At 41.9% G+C, this 23,425-nt stretch overlaps 1 protein-coding gene across 2 annotated transcripts in view; it reads left to right on the top strand.

Moving 5' to 3' along the window:
- Positions 1-415: 415 nt before the first annotated feature.
- The window catches only part of Vn (membrane-bound neuregulin protein vein), a 322,623-nt gene continuing 299,613 nt past the window's right edge, over positions 416-23,425 (top strand). For both annotated transcript variants that reach the window (XR_011731578.1, XM_071775335.1), the window contains exon 1: positions 416-3,262. Coding sequence is in view for 1 of the 2 variants with exons in the window: in XM_071775335.1 (XP_071631436.1) it covers positions 2,092-3,262 (1,171 nt within the window). In the remaining variant the exon portion in view is untranslated. The remainder of the gene's footprint in view (positions 3,263-23,425) is intronic.

Genomic DNA, 23,425 nt, shown 5'->3' on the forward strand with positions numbered 1-23,425 from the left:
TGACGAACAGCCGTACACACAAGGAGTACGACCGAATGCGAGAGATAAAGAGCTCTCTCTCTCTCTTTCTCTCTCTCTCTCTCGGGGAAGACGGCGAACGCAAGAGCGAGAGAGAGAAAAGATGTAGCGCGAGGGACAGAGAGAGGTGGCGAAGGAACTCGCGGGGAAGAGAGACGGAAAGAGAGAAAGAGAGAAAGAGAGCGCGAGAGACGGACCACGGGAGGATCACGCGTGCGGTTCCTTCGGTTGTTAGGTCGTTGTTATACAGGTTCTTAAAGGTCCCGTCGTCGCTCCGTCCTCCGCGTCGCTCCGTCTCACTCGCGCGCGGGCCGCGGTGCGCGCGCAAGCCTCGACCGGCGTCCGCCAGGCGCCGCTGGCGCTGTGGCCGGCCTCGGCCTGCGCGAGCGGGCCGCTCAGTCTAATTTGAACCGTCGCGCGCGCCCGACGCGGGGCCACCGACGTTCTCTCTCCCCTTCCACCGGTCTCTCGCGGACACGCGTGACACGCGAGGCGCCCTCGTGTGTGTATGCCGCGTGCGACAGCACACGCGACCCGATCACCCGTCGTCGACGATCCTGCACGGAGGCCGCGGCGCGCGACCATCTCCGCGCGTGAGGAAGCGGTTTCTCGCGCGCGCGCGCGAGAGAGAGAGGGAGATAGACGGAAAAAGAAGAGAGAAAGGATCAGGGGGGGAAGAGAGAGAGAGAAAGAGAGAAGGAGAGAAAAAAAAATTTGCGAAAACGGAGCACGGGGAGAGCGTGATAGCGCGCGAGTGGCAACGGTTCCTAATTACTCGCACTCGTCTCTTTCCCTCGTCAACCTCCTCCCTCTTCGTTGTCACGCGGATCCGGCAAGGGTGGCCCCCGTGCCGAAAAACGGTATCGTACGTGCGCAAGAGTGGTGAAGCGTCGGGCCGAGGAGTGTAGTGCGCGAGCGAGCGTGCGGGTGGCCGTACACGGTCGAGAGAGGAGCGGTCGTCTCGTGGGTATATTTAAATAGTGTCTCGGCTGATCAGAGAGGAAACCAACACTCTCTTCATCGTCGTCGTCGTCGTCGTCGTCGCCACCGCCGTTGCCGTTTTCGTATTCCCGTTTTTGCCTCCGTTGTGAGAATCTTTCGTTTTGGCCACCGTGTCCCGCTCCCTCTCTCTCTCTTTTTCTCTCTCTCTTTCTCATTTTTCCCGCCTCGGAACGCGACACCGAGTCTCGCGCGAGGGGTTGACGAGACGATCGCGGAATTCCGCACGACTCGATGCCGCTGACGGATCGGACGGTCGCGGGTGTTCCCTGCTGCGAGGTCGATCAGTTCCGTCTGCCTGCGAACGCGAGCGAGCACGTGGACTAGAGAGCGAGCGACTATACTCGTCACTCCGGTTCGCCGACTGTCAAGATATCGGAGATCGTGAAAGAAGTCGGGGCTCGCGACGTAAACGATCGACGAGGCCCCGATTCAAGTCGGAGCAGGATGATCGTGCCGATCACGCGTCATAATGATCACGACCTATGAGAGATCCATGCTGGTTGTCGCGTCCGCGATCGTCGCAGCCGCCGGACGGGATCATCTGCGATAATACGATATCTTCCCGTGGAGAGAGTGGAAGACGCGAGGATAAGGAGAGAGAGAAGCGGCCGCATGGTGCGGCTCGCCACGGCTGCTCTCGCCAACCTTGAGGATGAGGAGAATAGTGTCGCGTAGGATGAAGAGGAATATGGAAGAAACCCCGACGTTCCGCTACCGGTGGTACAACACCTCGTGAGGGAATCCGAATCCGGAAGAGGAAGACGACGACAACCGCGATTCCAGCCATTTGGCGAGCGGGACGAGACACCGTGAATCGAGTCGCCGCGGGTGACTAATCGCGAGGGGGGAAACAACGAGGAAGATCACGGGGAACGGGAACTCGGTTAACATAGGACTCGCGAGAGTATACTTGCATCGGCGCAAAGGGGGCACGCTCCCCGAGGCTCGAGGAGGCGGAGGCGGAGGAGGAGGAGGAGGAGGGGGGCGAGAAGCGCGTGCCACTGTGCGGAGTCGGGGTGACCGAGGTGTCTCGACCTCACCCCCGATCACATCAGCTAATCAGGTTGGATAATGTGGGCGCCTCTGCTTTTGGCCGGGTTCTTAAGCGGCTGGTGGGGCGCACTCGCGCTCGCTGCGGCACCCCCCGCCATTCGGGACACCCTCGGGAAAACGTCCCGGGCGACGACAAGCATCACCGAGGCGAGGCATTATCGTCCGCTGTCGATAAGCGTGGTGGACGAGGCCGAAGTTACGGGGTACCGCGAGTCGCGAGGAGGAATTCAGGCACGCCCGTCGGGACCCTCGTCGTCCGAAATTCGTCCCGTTCGTCGCGACCTCGATTTCAGCTTGGTGAGTCTCGAAGAGGACCCCTTCAGAGATGGGGCACGATCGTCGGAGAGCGACGCGCGACAGATCGCGTATTACTTCACGACACGTGGCGCGACGTCGTCCGAGGTGGATCCTGGAACTCGGCGGATCGCGTCGGATCCCGAGGGCCGACCGGAGGACCTCGCGAAGGACACCCTCCCCGCCGTCGAGACGCCGGAGTCGCGCGGATTACGCGGCGCCTTTCACCCGGAGATAAACGATTCCGGTCTGACTCGCGCGCCCCGTCACTCCTCGACGCAGGCACCCCTTGCGTATCCCCCGGCGATGGTCGTGTCGACACCGGCGGAGTCGTCGATGCAGCGGCCGCGGATCGCCAGATCGACGAAGCAGAGACCAAAGAACCGCACCAGGGCGGACTCGCCGCGCGAGCAGCGGCGCCGTTGCAGAAACAAGGACCGGGGCTGCCGCGGTCAGAATTGGTGTCCCGATGTCGACGTGGGCAATCGGGCCTACCTGGCGCCCACCGTGTTCGAGGGTAAGGCTCGCAGCATGTCCTCGCGGAGGAAGCCCGGCCTGAACTACGCGGTGACCTTCGAGGTGAAGCAGGTTTACAAGAGCCAGCCGGGCTTTCAGCCGTTGCAGAAGAACGACAGCGTGCGGCTGCATTTCCGCGACAAATTGGTGCCTGGCAAGTCGACCGTGTGCAACAGCCACGAGGCCGGCAACAAGGGCAACAAACAGCAACAGCGCGATAATCTGAGTGGTGTGGTGCGAGCCAATATTAAAAGGGGCAAAGTGTATCTAGTGTTTGTGAATCGCGTGGGACCCAGAAACTTCACGATCCTCGGCGAGCCGGTGATCCGAAACAAGAAGAACGAACAAGTCGTCCAAGCTGTCGTTCGACCGGATTACGGTGAGTCCTAAAAATTATGCGATCTATAATCCCTGATTAGTCGATCGGATGCGTGCTGATGGAAAATGTTCGAAAGTTCGACGTAAAAAAAAGCAGGAGTACCATTTTGCTCCAAACTGCAGCTGATAATAATTAATAGCGTGTATGTGGAGAATTTATTAAAATATTTATGACGAAATGAATATAAAACAGAATGTCTCGTACAATTTCTTCACAAATGACTGAATATTGTTTAGAGGGAAATAAGTTTCTCTGAACTTTTTTATTGTGGCACTTGTTGCACTTTTTTACGTCTCTTTAAGTTTTTTATTACAACATTAATTTAACCAGACATCTTCTCTTAAAAGATAAAAGATGAAATTGCTAGAAATAAATTTACCGCGCATTATACTATGCTTGTGAACATAAATTGACGAATGTGTGTATTTAATTTATGCAAAACTTTTTATCGTATATTGCTACGTACTTCTTGTTGAAAATTTTTAATATTTTTCTTTAATGTAAAGAGATAAAGACTTGCATATTTTATGCTTATAATGAAAAAATGTGTTTGACTGTAATAGGCTAATAACAAAGTCGCGGTCTCTTAAACTCGATTAATTTCAAATTTCGCTTCAAAATCATAATTAAAGGGTTTAATTACCTACTTAGTTTCGAAATACCGAAGCATGAATTATTAGCACGATTTTCGACAGCGAATATCGATCTGTAAAATACGCCAATAAATCCGTTGCATATTTGAGCACGTGAAAGAATTTAACATCCCTAAGGGCGTTCGGGTCCGAATAAACAGGAGCATACCGCGTGATATCTCACTTGTTCCCGATAATTGTTCGTCGCAGAGCTACCGCTCCGATCGATTTGCGATGACTCGAGGGCACGATCGAGCTCGATATACTCTGCCTGATAGTTTTTTTAGTTGAAACGCGTCGCCGATGTAGAATTCTCGATCAATTTCGGGATATAGCGCGGCAATATTGTTAATATGGAGAGGGATGCTCCAACATGCGCGTGTACATATTTCCCTTTTGCAGACAGCTCGGCAATATGGCAGCTAACTTATGTAAACGCACGTGAATATTTTAATTCGCGCGTGATATAGCACGGATGTGCAGGCACATTTTACGCTTAAATTCAGTACTAACTTTTATTAATTTAGGGAACATGTTTTAATGGTTAATTAAAAGCATAAACTCTTACAAAAAAATTCTACGGAAATTTAGCAAAATTTATTTATTCGACTCTCAAATGTCATTTTTATTAGGTCAAAATAAATTTATAAAACCTTCGCGGTATTGCTGTAATACGGTTTAATTTCTTTTGGTGGTACGAGGTATCCGTGTTTTAAATCAATTCTCACATATATATATATATATATTCAACATCGGAATCATTGGAAATTTACAGCAAGCAAGATTGAGATATTAAAGATTGAGATCATATAGAATTTATAACATACATCTTCGAATATCTTCAATCATGATACTTTGATAACCTGACGTTTACATAATATAGTATCCAATAATATGAAATCGTTTTACAAAATTCATGTCTAATCTCGGGAAGATCGTAATGTTGTTACAAAGGCCAGCTTCACGAGAGCAGCGACGAAGAGTCGTTTTAAATTACACAACAAATATCATTTTTCGCACTTCCGCGAATTTCAAGGACAGCGTAATCTTCCACGGAGTGTCCAAGCATTCGGATTATCTCGTTGTGACTACCTATACGACGCCTACGTGGAAGAGAGGCGCGAACGTCGGGACGCCGTGCGTCGCGCTTATATTTAACCCGCCACGTAAGTCCGCGAATCCGCGTCGCGTCGCCTCGTATACCGAATCTCTCGTGCGCCGCCGAGATATACATATACCGCATCCTAGCGTTTCGCTCGCGTGCGGACGCTTCGTAATCGCCGATTAGCGATGCGCGACGTCGCCCTCGCCGATCATCGCGTCGCGTTACGTCGCTCGCGTCTCGCGTCGGTGCTTAACGAGCGGTGAATTTTTGAAGGTGGTCCAATTTGCTGCCGGCGTCGGTTCAATGCGCTTCCACCTCTCCGCGCGATCTCGAGACCATTGGCTCCCACCTCATTTTGGTGGCTGCACATGGATCGCTGCCGGATGACTCTACCGCTTGACGACCTTCCGCGGTCGATCTATCGCGCCGAACGTGACGAATGATGGAACAGGGTCATGTTCCCTCTCCGACAGACACGCTCCATGAGATCTCTGTAAATGACACCGAGAGGAAATTTAATCGTGCACATGTATTTCAGCTTTTGGTTATATATTTACCTAAAGTTATTTCACTAGGATTCTAAATTAAAGATAATTTTCAGCAACTAGAAATTAAGAATGGATATTTTGTTTAAAGTTTTTAAAATGTGATTTTTTATGAATCATAAACATCACCGTTATAATGTCTGAATTACTTTTTCATATTCTGTACAAATATCAAATTAATATAATTCGAATTCAACAAATTTTCTTAAACTATGTGAATAAGCACGCTTTACATTGTTGCGGCTAAAGGATCGAGATGAAAATGGATTAGTTCGTAAAAGGTTCTTTTCTACATTGAACGTTGAAAATTTCAACGTCTTGTAGAAATCGCCGGTGCAATTGAGACACGAGTAAGGAACGATCTGATTTGATTTACCTTAAACGCTCGGCGCGGAAAAGTAGAAAGCCGCCGGCGGTACGACAAATTCCGCGCGGGCATTGGAGGATGACGGGATCGGTGTCGCAGGCTTGCAAATTTTCTTCTTATCTTGAACTTCGTGTGTCGTGACGGAACGTAAGCGGTAATCGTGAGCGCGCGCGTCGGTTCCACCTGTCCTTAACAGTTAACAAGTGGCGCGTAATCGCGACGACGACAGACAGGTCGGAACGAGCGAGCGGGCGAGCGAGGCGCACGCGCTCGATCTCTAACGTTAACGGAATAAGAGGCATTATAATGACACGTGATAGTTAAGCGGCCACTTCGCGTAGCTAGTACTACTCTATATACAAGGTGTCCGAGACATTTGCGCTGACTTTCTTGACCAATTTGAGAATTTGTTTTTTTTTTCGCCTGTTGGATGACTCGCTGGAAAATGTTGGATGTTACACGGTTAGAAGAGATTACTTGAAAAAAACGTTAGTATACTTAATCGGCATCTCGTTCCTATTTCTCTATTTGTGTTGATTGCTATTTTATTTCTGTTTTAACAAATAAGTACTAATCTATCTCAAATCAATGATTTATTCGCTAGTGAGAAACTGAATCCAAATAAAGAGCTTTTCGTACGAATTGTAAATTAATTATATATCAGTCTTATTGTACAGTCTTCAATGAATTTTGTTAAAGAAAAATTCATTGAAATTTTTGTAGGATTTTTTATTTTAATGATTCGATATATATATATATATATATATATATATATATTCTTTAGCACATTTGCACTTATCAATTATTTCTTAACAGAAATAACTTATCATTTTTAACGTTTTAATCTTTAATAGATTAGCTCTTGATAAAACAGTTATTGGCGTAATTGATACGAAACTTGCATAAAGACAGTAGTAATCGTAAATATCATATAGAAAATACATTGGAAGCATTTCATGTTCATTACAATAATTCGATCTGATCGATACTTGCCCTAGAATTTTAATAAAAATTCGGGTAACAAAAGCTAGGACAGCAAGCTGGCAAATAATTATTCTTTTAGAAATCCTTGATTATTACAATTACGCAAGAGGCAAACCATTAACCAACAATTTGTGCAACTAGTTAAATAATTGCGTAATACCGGTGCACGCAATAATGCATGATTAAATTGCTAACATCATTCCTGGTAATTCTCGATGATTTATATAGTGTATTTGCATTTCAATTGTTTCATCTAATCTTTAATTTAAAATAATTTAGCTATCAAATCTTTACTGAAAACATTTTGGAAAAAAATGAAAAAAATGCTTTTGTTGATATAATATCGCAAAATATAGAAAAAAAACTTTAAAAGTATACCATGTTATTTTATTTAAATGAAAATTATATCATGCTATCGTTGCAAATAACATCAGTAATTAATACAAATAATCCAGCTTTATTTTATTTTACTGCAATTTACCTCAACACAAATTAACTTTTATTTATGGACAGTCACGTTATCGACCTAAATTCGTAATGCGAATGCAATACGGATAGTTTTACAATCGCTGTAATAGACGTTACCACTTTAGCATACTATATCTCGCTTCGACTAGTGTAAAATAATATCACAACAAACGGAAATAAGTTTTACGATGTGAATTATATATAGAATATCGATAGGCAAATAATACATGACCGGTATTCATAGATCTTATATATATAAGATTTTATATATAAGATTGTCTTACGTTTATCTTTAGATACTCCGTAGCCAATGAAACGAGCATCTAAAGATCGTTCAGCATCTAAAGATAAACTTAAGACGATCTTAAATATAAGACCTGACTATATGAATATCGGCCATAATTAGTCTGGGAAGAAATCGATTGACACGAAGTTCAAGCGATAAACGAAACTTATTTCAGTTGTTTGCGTTCAAACTTTAAAAATTCCGCGAGCACTGGTCTTCAGAACTATCAACTATCTCAAAGCCATTTTTCTCTGAATTTTTTAGTTGAATTCGCAATTACGAATGTAACATCGCGAATTAATTTCCGGGACTCATTTGTTAATACGTATCGCATCGGCATGGCTGATTTCCAGGAGAAATACAGAACCATAAACATAGATCTTAGGCATTAAGACGAAGTACATGACAGTTAGGGACGGTGTTGTGAAACGACGTCTCGTGATTATCGCGACATATCGATTTTCACAAACGCCGTTTTAATCAGTCCAGCGTAACTGCCGCCGGAACAACGCCTCAGGACCGATCGCTTATCCAAGTTTCGGCGAAGATAAGCGAATTCCGGTGAGAAAACGTGCACGGGGGTCCTTTGACGTGCTCGGAAACTAACAGCTGGTATTATCCACCGTCGTGTCGTTAACGTTTCCATCGTTCGTCTTCGTCGTCCTCGTCTCCATCGCTCGTCCTCAGGAGTTCATAACTGTTGCGCTCGTTTGCTTAGCGCCTACCTGCTCCGCGCGCGTGTATTACATCCATCTCGACGGCGGATCGAAAGTTTTCGCGACTTATCCCATTATCGTTTTCCGAAGATCGTGACAGGATATAAGAGGGGACGTCGAAAAGCAGACACAGGGCTGGCACGGCTCGTGTGTTTAGGGGATTGTTGTTTGAGGTCCCGCGTCTCTCGAAGCTCCGCAGGAAGGCAACCCTAAAAAAAATTTCCTTTTGTACTGATTATCTTGACGAAATTAATATAATAATAATTGCAGCGATAATGACAAGAGAAAAGTAGGTATAGATTTTCTTGAAAATGCACAAGTCATATTCGATCAAGGCTACATGAGAGTTTCAGCCCTGCACGGTATCCGCGTACTTTCCTGCTCCGTGTACTTCGTTAAGTAGATTTATCACGTGCAAGTGCGGCGGAGGGTAATCGGATCTTCGACGGCGCTCCCCCAATCTTAATAAACTTAACAATCTCGCCGAATTGTCGTGATGAAATAATTAGCTCGGGCTCTTTTTTCCGAGAGGGATACATGCCCTCTCCGGTGAACGGCGCCTCGTAATTGTGCAACGCGCTAATTAGCCGGCGCACTAATTACGAGTGAGTCGCGGCGAAGCGATAGACCGTATTGACGCGGTGCCGATTTTTTTTTTCAAGAAAGGGTTAATTAGTAACGCAGTCATTAGTATCGATCGGGATCGCGATGCGTTTCCGAAATTTCAGAGTAACTATATTAAGAAGTTACAGTATAGTAAGTAAAGTTACGTTGTACAGTAGAGCATACATTAATTAGAATCTCTACACTTATATTAGTAATATACACAGTACGTTATATCGCACCAAATTATTAAAATATCCCAACGAAAATTTCATGTGACTTTTATGATACATTTATATCCAGATTATGTCAGATAATTTTCTGTTGAATCCGTGATGCTGAAAGAATTTATCACATAAAGTATTATATAAGTTAACCTTTCATCATTTATCACATACTCAGTTTTTATTTAAGATGAAAATAACATATATGCAAAGTAATATATTCTCGAGCAATGAGCGATTGCAGAAGGAAGAAAAACCCAGTATAGTATCGGGAGACACGCAGAACATAAAATATGAGATTCTATGATGTTCGGTGACGGTTCGTTGATCCGTGATCTGTAAGAGCGGGTCCTCGAGAGTTCCTTCTCCAGTTGGCGGTGATTAAACCAAGGGAAGAGGAAGAAGGCTTGGAGACGTCAATTATAAGGCCTTAATCGGAAACTCGTTCTTACATTCTGTTAGTTTATACCCAAGCGGCGTAAAACGAACCAGAGAAGGAGACATAAAGAGAATCGAAGGAGAGCATCGAGAATATCGCGATAGCCTACATTGCTCCTCTCTTCTCTCTGTTCCATCTTTCCGATCGTTTTTTTCCTTTCATCTTTGTACTTTGATGTTTTCTTTTCTTTTATCTTTATACTTTTCCACCCACTTTAGTGGACCAAGGGTCAATCTATACCTTCTTCTATTATACGGCTATTATACGAGCACTTTCTGCAATTTTTTTGGTCGCGAATAACTGTATACGTACACCGCGTGTGTCAACCACGTTCAATATACTTATACGCGTATGCAATCTTGATTAGCTATCCCACGCTATCCATTACGGTAATGTACAGGGTTGCGATAAAGCATTCTTACGTAGTGAGTTGTGATTGCTGGTAATCATCATCTCGGTTTTTCATAAAAATGTGAATAATTTTTTTAAAATGCTTAAGCAGAGCGGACCCGCGTCGATCACGAACGGATTACGATGTCTCGACAGAAAACTGTAGGGTAAATCTGTCTGGTAATCCGTAGCCATACAATTTGCATTATATCGAAACTATGTTTCTGGGTAGGTTCGTTCAGAAGAAGTGCATGCTTATCCACGTATATCGCTGCTCGCGTCGTTCGTGCTCTTTGCGCGTTTTCTTTTGTAACCGTGAGATCGCTTTCTGCCATTTTGCCGAGTAGCTGCAAAATACAAAGTCGCCATAAGGGATTCCGAGTTAGGCGGGAGCTCACGTAAATGAATTAGCATGTGCATTATGTTGCGAATTAAGCATACCACTTGGATGCAAACTTAGTCTCGCCGAGCTGAACGCGGCACAATTTTGTTAATGCACGCCACAATATGTGCCTGAAAATGAGTGCACTTGATATGCGCCATGTGTTTCTTGGAACGTAACTGATCAATTATCATAGCGCTTTATTATTTTATATATGGCAAACGTTTTATTTTATGTTTTATTTTAGAATCTACAAAGCCAGCTGAATATTTTGAATACTCGAGATAAATTCTGTTATATCCTGATTTACATGATTTCTTATTAATGGAAATACTGCTCTAAAAATGTAGCTTTGTCATATCGTGGTATTTTTACAGTATTTTTGCTAAAAAGAATCCTTTCAAAATTGAAATTTTTTATCGCAAAAATCAACATACATGATGGTTCTAAACTTATTATATCGCTTTTGCAGACGTAATTGCTAGACGAAATTAAATATCATCTGTACATACGTCGTATATTTGCAGTTCTTGGCGACCCCATTTTTCATCGCTTAGAGAAGCGTTGCAAGCTCGTTGGCCGTACAAACCGAGCGATCCCTCAAAACTGTCGCCTTTGCGTGTCCTCGTAATGCGTAAAATGAAACGCGCGTGCCGACCGGGCAATCAGGCTGATATTCCGAGTTTCCGGAAACAAATTACCGGCTATGTGTACGTCATTTCCTACATTCTTCGTGACCGCTTTCGCACTTTCGACCAGAGCTCACCGTCTACGTTCGCGCTCTATCGTCCGCAAACGCGCCAGTTTCGTGGAACACCGTCGACCGATTTGAATTAAACTTTGAACGAATTCCGTCCCTAGTACCGTGGTAAGAACTCTTGCACAAAATTCTGCCAGCTGAGCTACCGCCGCTTGAATCCCGCGAAAATTTTAAGCTGAACTTTCGCGATTGCGAACTTACGAGGATAACGTGACAATGTTTTTTTTTTTTATAATCCCATGTGGTGCCAGAGATTTTCAGCCTTGCTGCAATGGCAATGGTCAAAATTCAAGCTAAATTTCTGTTAATGCATCTGTTAAGTCATCTAACATTTATGATACGACTACATTATATATTTTAGAAATATAATTTGCTAAAAATCTTTGTACTAATAACTATAATTCATTTTTATATGGTGTTAGAAATGAGTAACTCGAGTCTTGATTCAGTAATAATTGTCACATTTTTTAAATTTATCGCGTATCTCTAATAGCTTTGAAAGAAACGGCCGCGATATTGACGTAATTCTATTAATAATGATTCCTTTTACCGTATCATTTCGTTAAAGTCTCAACACATCAGATCACGATCGTGATTGTTCATGTCGCGTCGTGTCTATTTTCGTAATAGGGTACTTGATACGGCGTTATGCGAACGCGTCGATACGTCGTAAAATCTCGCGGAACACGTGTCGCTCTGACCTTAACTACTGGTTCGCCGTCGGACCTCGATCGACTCGCCGATCGCTTGATGCGAGTTGATGCGCGGCCGCGCAGATTCTACGGCCCCGGCGGCGAATTACTATCGATATTAATTGATGCCAATTATCGTCGCGTTCGACACGCGGCCCGTATGTAGGACGGCGAGCACGTCGTACGGCCTGCAAGCCGCAACGGTGCAACGGTGCTTCGAGTAAATAGCTGAGAGTATCTCGATAATGGCGCCTGTATCGTTGTCGTCATCGTCGTCGTCATCGTGACACTTTCGGCCGATTTAAAAAGAGGATCGCATCTTGATCCGCATCGGCTAGCTTCGATAATCGAACACGCCGTCCATCTCGAAAAACACCGCTGCTATTCCTGTGCATATTCTGACAGATGATATCGGACGATCCGATATCGGAAAAATATCCACGTACGACTCGTACGGTACGAGACGGTCGTCACGGTTATAAGCTAAACGGGATAAAGTGGCTTTTATTTAAGATGAGCGTGTGCGATATTTGTAAATCGTGTCGTCGAATTTACAACGAAGGAATCTGTTTCTTCGAATTAACGTTGCTGCGAGGTAAAGAAATAATGTATCTAGAGTACCTATAGACATTCTAGATAACGTATAAATCATCTATAATTTGTATGAATTTTTGTCTCGATCGTGTCTCTTCATTTTATTCGAAACTTGAAAAAATTTTTCCAATAAATCCAGATTTTATTTCTATTAGCACTTTGATCTTATGCATTAAAAATTTTCTCACCGGTTAGCCTCTGGCTATTGTATTCGCGTTTAGAAATATATTCTAAATTTTACGAGCGAGAAAAGGGGACGTAACGGCGAGGAGGTACATTCAGCGATTTAACATTAACGGGAATAGTAGAGCTCGGGAGCCAAACGGACACATCAGATTGGGTCGCATCATGCGAGCCAGTCAGCGGGATGAGGTGCACTCGGCTATGCCATTCTGGGTCCGCAGGCGGGGGGAGGGAGGAAATCGGCACGTACGTATCCAGAGCACGTACGGCCCTGTGTCCATACACGGAGTGTGTGTGTGTGTGTGCGACAGAGAGAGAGAGAGAGAGAGAGAGAGAGAGAGAGAGAGAGAGAGAGAGAGGGAAGAGAGAGAACCTACAGGTACACACTCTATATACTCTCTCTGGACGCTCGCACGCAGTCCGGCACGCATACGCCGGTGGGCCCGCAGGTGAAGGCGCGTGAGGTGGGACGGCCGGACACCGTCGCGTTTCCCTCTCTCTGGTGGGGGACCACACGTGTGGTGTGTGTATACACCGTGCCGGCGCGCGGGGCGACTGGGTAGACTGCTGGGCGGTCGCCGATCCAACGCCGAGCATAAACACGCCGAGAGATCTACCGAAGATCGTTCGAACCGCTCGAGAGTTGTGTGGATCGGTGAGCGATCGATCGGCGCACACACGCAATCTTATCGCGCATCACAACAGCGGAAGTATAGTGACTGTGGATACGAAAAAGATTGATATTAAATGTAATTATTATGTACAATAAAGTGCAGGAATTTTTTAATTAAAAACATACATATTATTAATGGATAACAGAAATATGTATTACGTAAAAACAATTTAGTGAAAAATAATTGTGATTAAAAATTTATCTTAAGAAAGTGAGGAAATATTTTTAAGATACACATTAAATTAAAATAGAATAATCAGGATATTACATTAGGACTATACCAGAAATATATACAGTACTATATTAATAAAATCCAAATAAATAAAATAAATCATGATATGTCATAGAACAATTTAGAAGAGTGTTTATGCTGACCGATGCGAAGAAATATTATAAATATGTGTACAGAAATAAATTAATTTTTACTAACATCAAACGAGGTCAGGCATGTATTTTCGGGAGGCAAACATTTATGTGAAAAATAGATCTGATCGCGTTTCGTATCAATTGTCATAATTTAAGTGGATAATGCTGTTTGAAATCGGTTTGTATATAGTTGAATCGTAATCAACAATACGATATACACATTGTCGATTACAATAATCATTTCGTCGCAGTTATTATTGTTACCGTTGTCATTATCTCCTGCGTCATACCTACAATTATTAAATTAATTAATCGATGATTTAAATCGTGATCTTTTGCTAAAATGTTATTACGCGGAAATCGATTTCGAAATCTGTTTGATTTATGGATTCACGTGGGTATCTGTGCAATCGGAGACGCTCTATCGCACGATCTGATGCGAGGATTTATATTAAATTAATGCGTTATATGAGCCAGCACATAACCGTTGCACACGCTTTTGGCATATTAATTTGTTAATAATTCGAAAGTGCCTAAACAACAGTTAGGCCAAACTCTTTGAATGAATTTTGAGTTAATCCTTAGTGTACGCGCGTGTGGAAATTTCGTGCTAATTATAATCACGGAAATATTTTATAAGAAAATTAGGAAAACGGATTGATGATAAAAATTTTTGTATATATTTGTGTGAATTTCATTTAGCATTTTTACCATTTAAAAAAAAGTTCGATTTCATTGAAATCTTACTAAAAATTTGATAGAAATTTTAGCATGGATTTTTTTTAGAAGTTAAGGCTGCTTGGTTGTATTGGAATGTGAAAATCAATACTACTGCCTTAAACAAATTTCATGCATAGTAATCATGTTCTTATTTTAACCTAGTTGCATTTCAAAACTTTTTAGAGTATATTGGTAATCAATTTGATCTTTACAATATCATACTAACGTATAGTACGAATAGTATTAATACGAATAGTATTTTTTATAACAAAGTAAAAATATCAATCCGAGAACCAGTATACAGAAAAAGTAAATTAATTTATTAATCAGAAGATAAAATGAGACTCAATATCATCAGTGATATTTAAAAACTAACAATTATGTAAAGCGTTCCCGATCGTTTAAATTTATCTAACCTTTAATACCCGTATCATCATTACTAATAGTTAGATCTCGGAGGATTAATAATTAATCGGCATTAATTTAATTCCATGTGTGTGCGTGTGCGTGTGCGAGAGAGAGAGAGAGAGAGAGAGAGAGAGAGAGAGAGAGAGAGAGAGAGAGAGAGAGAGAGAGAGAGAGAGAGAGAGAGAGAGAGAGAGAGAGAGAGAGAGAGAGAGAGAGAGAGAGCCATGGCACACGAACGGCGAAACGGGCGTTCGGCTCCGAAATCGCGATCGGCGGATTAAATCAGGCTCGCGAGCCGCGCGCAAAGCAGATTAATTGCCCGGTGTATTGGCCCGGTATGCCCCGGCGATCGTGTAGACTGCTGGGCGGCCAGCAGCCGCCGATCTCCTAACGTGTCCGACCGTTCCTCGGAGAGCGTGATTATTTTTAGCGATCTGACCGACCGTGCGATCACAGTGAACGGCGGCGGTAGTGGCGGCACGATTGCACAGCGAAACCGTGATCTCTGGTACTCGCGACCCACCCGCCTGTCCGTAGGAAATCTCTTTCTCTCTCTCTCTTTATCTTTGGCGGACCATAATGAAGTGCGAGAAGTATCGCACGACATGATCGTGCAGCGCACGCCCTTTATTTTGCCTCTCGCAGATAATTCTAACGATTTCATTCCGCCGTGGCATGGTACTTTCGAGAGAGCCGACACAGATAGATTCCACGATCTACCCGCGAATTGAAATCGGGATGATAACATCGATGAATTCGCGCTTCGATGCTGTAGCTAAATATATCTCACGCTGGAGTGCTCTGTATAATATTTCTGTTGTCTCATCGCTTCGTGATTTTATTGATCATTAGCAATCATGTGAGAACGCGATCAATAATACCGTAATACAACAAATTGCGTACGATAATAACAATTATCTTGAAATGATAATTAATTAATCAGTTCAGTTTAGTTTAGATAATAGCAAACTAATCACATGGAGTGTGCAGAGGATTAGGAAGAGAGTCTTTATTATATACGTGTTCTGATTTCTCGCAATCTATCATTAAGAAATTATATATGGGAATCATGCGAGGAAGAGATAGTCAGAGAGCGAAAGACAGAGAGGGAGGAGATGGGAGAAGAGAGAATACAAAAGAAGCGGGAATATTTTTTGTCGTCTTCAGAGGACACGCGGTTTTATTTACTTTTCTTGCTAATAGAAGGAACACGCGCGTGATTAATGTCTCCGATGGATATCCCTCGCGTCTCGCGAGGCGATAAGCACCTACGTATATCACTTTCCAAGGAAAAAGAAATTTTAATATTGTCTTCCGCGGCGATTTATGGTCGCCATCATGTGTCAGGATTGAACGCTATCCACAAGTCGACAGCAATCGCCGAAAAGCTCGTGCTCGCTGCCCACACCACTCCTTCCTTCCTTCCTTTCTCTCCGTCCCCCGAAATCGTCAGGCCTAACAGGTTCATCGTACGACGATCAATGAGCCCGAACGCGATATGATAATTGGCCGGCGCGCAGCGTAGCGCCGTCATCGTGGATTGAATTATGAGATCGCGAGTTGAACTCGAGGTGAGTCACGCGAATGCAAATTGAAGCGAGCGAAGTGGGGAATCTTGCTTTTACTCATCGGTGAGAAAATGTCCTGAAGCTATAAACGAGGATATCAAGAATCAATATCAATCAGCTCGAAGCTAAAACGTTTGCTTTGGTAAGAAAGAGGGAGTGTAGCAGGAAACAATTTTCTTTCACAACTCTTACCGATTAGCACGTGTTCGTCGCTGTCGCTCTTTACTCAAGCTGCGATGGTGGTATGATTATTGGTTTGTAAAAAATTATATAAAAACTTATTTTTTTGAATAAAAAATGTACATATTTCTTTGCATTTTATACAAAAGTCATTGTGATGTTATTGCTTCAAAATTTGCTTTGCGTCATTCTTTTATAATGTACAGCATCCGCGTTCTCTCTCGCTCGTTTCGCTTTTACTGCTTCACTGAAAAAAAAATACCCTGATGACGTATCCCGAATTAGAGCAAGAGCGTTACAACGCGCGCCGAGCAAACGTAAAGTAGAGATGAGATAGGGTCGATCCAGTAACACACTTAACCGCAAGTGAATTACCTCTTATTGCATCTTACGTACATTAGTTCTCATTCAAAACATTATCGGCAATCGTCGGCAAGTTTTCGCCCCGGCACGAGAGCTGTGTACTATCATCCGCGCCAATTATAACGTCAAAGACGTGCAAACGTTGTGTCACGGTTAATCGTCGGGATAAAATTCGTCGTCGCCGTTGTCGCTGTCATAATCGCGCAATAACCCGATCTCCTGGTAACAGAGAGCATGCCATTTCTGTCGCGTCTGCCGCGGCATCGGTTGTTAATCTTCCGCAATGAATCAGCGCTGGCACGACTCCTAAAGCACGTCTCGTATTCGCCAAATTCAAGGCTCCGAACTTGAGGACGAGTTCGATCGGACACGCGCGAGTGGTCCGCTCGGTGACAAATTATCCTTCTCTTGCGGTTGTGAACGATTAGGCAAAATATTGTTCTGAAGCTACACTCTTTCAAAAAGTACAAGCTACGACAAGAGATATTAAAACCTTTTTAACTTTTACGAAACAAAATAATAGTAAAAGTGAAAAAATATTATTTCATGAAATTAATAAGAAATTGAAAAGAAGCATTTTAATGCGAGTGAAGATATTAGGGGTATTCAAATAAGTTAAAGTTTAACGGTTTGACAGGTTATGTCGGGTTAAAGTCGAGTAAAAAGTTAATTAATTAACTTTGGGCGCGCTACTCTTTAAGGTTATGCAAAATACATAAGTGACTCATTAACCTATCACATTAATCTTTGGTTTAAAAGTTTAAAAATTAACTTTTTACTTGACTTTAACCCGACATAACCTGTCAAACCGTTAAACTCTAATTTATTTGAATACCCCTATTACTAAATAGTAATATTACTATATATGTAATTATTTAATAGATTTAGAATATTTTGTATCAAAAAATTAGATAATGTGATATTTTCGAAAGTAATTATATCTTTACAAAAGAAAAATAATTTTAGTGATCAGAAGTCAGCGCGACTATTGATAAGATTCTTTATCTTATAATAGGACAATAAGAAATTAATATGAAATCAAATAGGGAATAGTGAGAGAGGCAATCGGAGCCATGCGCGGTAATTATTGCGCAATCAAAATATAGTCAATGAGATAAAATATATTAGTCAATACATATTTGGACGTTTTGACACTTTCTTTGTGTCATCTTCAGCGTGTAAACAAAATTAATATACATGAAATTACAAACGATATAAAATTAACGGTCAAAAGCGATACAATGATATAGTCGATCGGTCGACAAGCGCAGTCAAATCAATAAAATTTTGTTTACACGCTGAAGATGACACAAAGAAAGTGTCGAAACGTCCGAATTGATTTATTCAGGAGAGCCTATACTTAGTTTATTATTAACATGAAATGTTGCAAATCATGTTACACAACTATAATTGCCAACCATGGCAGTTTGATTAATTATCGAGCGAAGGTGTGCGCGTCGAATTTACCCTGTTTGGAGGAAAAAAAAACTGTATTAAAGCAGAAAATCTGTCCGATGCGATTCTTATCCATCGAAACACGACTATTCTCTGTTTCTCTCTCTCTTCTTTTTCTCTCCTCTCTCTTTCTGTCTTTTTCATTCCTTTTTTGCTGTCTATCAAAGCGCTCCAATATCTCGTTAAAAAGTCGACAAAAAATCCCAGTTGGCTGCTCTCTCTCTCTTTCTCCTCTCTCTCCATCTTCCTTTCACTCCTAGATTCTCTCTTCTTCTCTTCCTTCCGCCCCTTCTCTCTCTCTCTCTCTCTCTCTCTCTCTCTCTCTCTCTCTCTCTCTCTCTCTCTCTCACACAACATATTTCTCCATTTCCTTTCGTACTCTAATTCATCCCTGCTGTTTCATTCTCTCACCGCGAACGAATCGACCAAAAAGAGCAACCTGTCGATAACATGTGTTTCCCCTGCCATTTGAGCGACCCCTAACTTCCATTGAACATACCGATATCATTCAGTAACGTGATATCAAAGATTCGTTGCTTTTCTCTTTCTTCGTCCTTAGTGAAGATGCACTTAATTAAAAATCATATATTTAATATCAGCTCGTAAAATAGTGCACTCATTTGTCGATTTGTACGATCTTTCGAACAAGAACTTTGTTTTTATTTTTTAATTCTTTTATATAGAATATACTATAGATAACTTGTTGAACAATTTGGAATTAATTAAACGACAAGATTACACACACTGTCTATTTTCATTCCTAAATATTTCTAAAGTTTTATTTCTCATTTGGAATTTGGAAAGAATGCAATTTTTAGTATGTGATTAGAATTACGTATTTTTTTGAAATGCAACGATATGTCTTCTTTACACCAATTTATTCATCTTTTTATTCTGTATATAAAAATATTATGGTACGGTTATCAAAAGATTAATAGTTTACAATATATTTTATGTCAAAATTTATCAGACTAAAGTGTAAAATATCTCGTAAACTATTAACTTTTTGATAATTCTATTTTAATAAAATTGGTTTTATTATTATATGTCCTACAGATTGTGTGTGTGTGTACATAACTTTTGTTTGAAACATTTTTGCCTGCCAAGCTCAGTTTTCGAGATGTTCGACTATATTATTTAAAATAGGATACTCTGTGTATATGTGTATATGTATATGTATATATTTATATAAAGAATCTGTTAGATAAAAGAAAAAATTCATAGATATTGAGAAATACTGTACATAAATCTCGAAGCTCGTCGAAGCTCGCTTTCATAAATTCTTTACTTTTCCACTCGTTAGTTTTTGCTCACGCTTTTGATTTTGCAGCGTCCAAATTTTCGAAACTTTGCTTCGGTTTTTACGACCAACGTTCTTTGTGGCCAAAAAACTGTCTGCTGGAAAACACAGCCGGTACACTTTTCACGAAACTAGTTATCGTGTACAGATTTCACTGGATAATCATGTGTAATACCCTTTCCGCCTCCTGCATTGTAATTATAGTGATTGGCGCGTATTGATAGACCATTGCGTATCGTATTGTAATCGTAATGTAATAGCACGAGTACTGTAACGCAAGCGGACATTAATTGAAGTGCACAAATTATAGGCATTTGCGAATGATTTACGCATGACAGTCGTAATTGCCAGTACATGTGTTCGTAAAGTTTATTATATTTATATACTTCTTTCTAAAAATGAGCTTTTCGTACATATAAAGAAAAAAGTAAAAAATTCAAGACATTTTATATACTTTTTATTCTGTTATCACTATATCTATTTCATAACATTATTCAAATTGTTTAACTCCTTTAATCTAATTATTCTGTTTTACACATATGTTATACATATTAATAATCTGTAACGCTATTTTAGATATTCGTTACGCTATTTCATATATATTCTAGATATTTGAAATATGATTTGAACCGAAATATCTCGGGTACAATATATAAATATCTAAATTCAATATCAGCCCTTTACAGGAGCACGCGATATCGTGTTATGTCAACGATTGTTAGAATAAACGATAATTTCGCTAGCCTTGCATCCGTGATGCTGCTCCTCCCCTCGCCCCTCCCTTTCTACCGCTCGTTTTCGTGCCTTTTAACTCTTCCCCTTTTGCATCGGCTGCTCGTTTTACTGCGTTGCTTTTCAATTTCGAAGCCGGTTTACGCGACGGTGAACGTTCCTCCCTTCAGCGAAAGAGCTACGAACGTGACTATCGCGCCGATGGATCGAAACGGATGTATATTGTAACTTTCCGGGAAGCTTATTCCCGTGTTTGCATTTCACGAACGTTGTCATAGTCTTTCATCGTTGTTTCACACGCTGCGCGCATGCATGCTACATTGTGGCGGTGCAGCGGTCGCGGTGCCGTGCCCGGCGCGCGCGAATTACGCGTCTGCCGATATTTAACGAGCGTTACATACGTATATTTCGGCGAAATACATTTGGCCACCATGAATTAATAGCGCGTGTTGCTGCTGTCGCGTCGATGTTCTCGCAAATCCGCGTGCATATGCGCGGGTCGATCGGCGTTTTCACGGAACGACGCGCAACGGAGCGGATATATTTCGCGAATAGTCAAGGCCGATCGAAACGTTTGTAACGTAGAAAAATATACTGACGGGCGGTGAGCTCGCGAGTCGGGCGCAGCCAGCAGCGCGCCTAGAACTTGTTAGATCAGACGGCCCGAGACCGCCGCGCGTTTTGTCGCAGTTATAAATATCCTACTCACGAAGTATTATTTCCGAACGCTCCAGAATACACTCGGATCCCCGAAAGAGGTCACGTAATACGTGGAAAAAAACAAGGAAGCAGGAAATCTTGGTTGCGACGCGAATTAAACTGTCATGGTGTTTCTCTCGCAACACCATCTCTCCCTCTCTCAGCATAACAATAATTTTAATCCGAAGAAGACCGTGAACTAAATCAATCGACTTGAATGTATTCTCATAATGATCAGACGTTAGGTGCGTGAAAATCTTTTTTTTTTCTGAAACATATTACCATGAATATGTATTAAAAATAATTTATTAACACGAATAAGGGAATTTCGAATAATTTCTTAATGTTCACGTGTTAGCTACGATCGCATAAATATGAAATAAAAAAATGTTAGGTTTGTATAAAAGGTGTTTTTCAAAAGTTGTTAAACTGCATTTTTTATCATTCAATTTCAAGAGATTGAATATTCATGTATATATTGGAATCATGAATTATAAATTTTTATTGATAGCTGACCAGTACGATAAAAATAAATAATGAAACTTGTGCGGGTTTCTTCTCTTTCGTACAAATAACAGTTACGAGAATGTTATAACGTATCGTATAATTGCTGATATTTTAGAGAAGACCAATATTGTCACGGTGCTTGAATATACTTCCAATATAATTTATAATGAATTATAATGAGTTAGTAATAATAAATATGCTCTTGATAGATATTTATAGCTCGTAATTTATGCTCTCGTAATTCATATAATGAGCATTTCCAAACATGGTGATGTTCTCACGGGTACTTCAGTTACAAGGATAGAGAGGGGCTTAGCTTTAAATCCGATCGAATGATCATCGAATCGAGTAATTAACGGGATATCGCATGTTTGGCTTGTTAATTACTCGTTAGCGGCGCTTTGACCACTGTTCGCTATCGTATTTGCGGAGATTTTGCGGTCCTTGAGAAAATCCTTCCCCCAGTCAGCGGCGGAACCACCGCTGGGCAACACCCTCCATCTCGGAAAGGAACTCTGTCCTGAGCTCCTCTTTTAGTTTCGCGAGGGCGACCTTGTAATCCGACCGACTAATCTCCCGCTGTGATTTTTCCGGAGGGCTAACATCTGTCCTCCCCCGTGCCCTCCTTTCTTCCCACCCCTCTCCCCGCTCTTCCACGCGCTCTTGCTTTCTTCCTTCAGGCGTTTTCTTCGTTCTCTCGATGCTGGTCACGATCATCCTGGCAACCGTCCGCGCCAGACACGCTCCGGATTCGCCGCACGCGTTACCGCTCATTGCCGAGAGGTGAGGTGATACAGCGGACCCGCGGAAATATTCGGCGCGGCCATTACCGACGCTAGTAAGCACGTACTCTATATGGTAATTGTGCCACTTTCGAGCGATTCACCCGGTCTTTGAACGTTTCCGCTATATCCGCTTTCGTCGATCGTTTTGCCGTTTCGTGTAGCACGCCGAAGAAGTCCGGGCTTATCGTAATGTAATGTAATACAAGGAATTGACTCTATCCGAATGGAATAAAGTGCCCCAGCGTCTCCTTATTTAGATAGGAGCTCCCTACTTAACTTATATATTTTTAGATATATATGCCCTCGATTGAGATAGAAATATCAGGATTTGTTTTTAATGTACAGTTTGCTTAAATTTTAAATAATTATTATATTATTTAATCATACAATTTTATTTTAATGGTACTAAAATTATTAATATTAAGAGTTTATTTTTCCACATCGAATGTTAAATATAACAATTTTTAAAAAAGTATTTCTTTTATTTATAATAATATAATATAATGTATCGTTTTTCGTTTGAAAAAAAAAAAAATGAATTTTTTAACGATTTATTATTTTGGAAAATGGCATATGGGAATTAATTTTCCGAGCGAGAAATCATGCCTTGGAATACTTTTAATCGTATACACAATTGTAGAATGGAGAATTTTATTTTTATAATTATGCTTGCGCCTGAAAGCGTCCTTCTTTTACGTTTTTCAGGAGAAAAGTGCAAGTTAACAAAAATTATACTCACACTACATACAGGTATCGCGAGAACGGTTGCAAGTGTTTGTAAGTGGGGGATTTTTGCGCGCCCCACGCAGTGTGAAATAATACGAGGAATCAGGCCATTATTAAAATAGCGCGTTTAGTCTGGCGTTAGCCGTCGGCCTGATGGAATTGCATCACCGCGACCTACAAAAAATAACGCCTTTCCTAAAAATATTTGGTCGGACAGCTCGGAAAACGTGGCAACGTCGGGGAAATAACACCGTAGGATATTTTAATTTTTAACGGAGTGTTTGCGAGTTTTCTACTAAAAGGGTCGCACC

The sequence above is a fragment of the Temnothorax longispinosus genome, chromosome 1, assembly GCF_030848805.1.
Source record: "Temnothorax longispinosus isolate EJ_2023e chromosome 1, Tlon_JGU_v1, whole genome shotgun sequence".
Classification (NCBI taxonomy): Eukaryota; Metazoa; Arthropoda; class Insecta; order Hymenoptera; family Formicidae; genus Temnothorax; species Temnothorax longispinosus.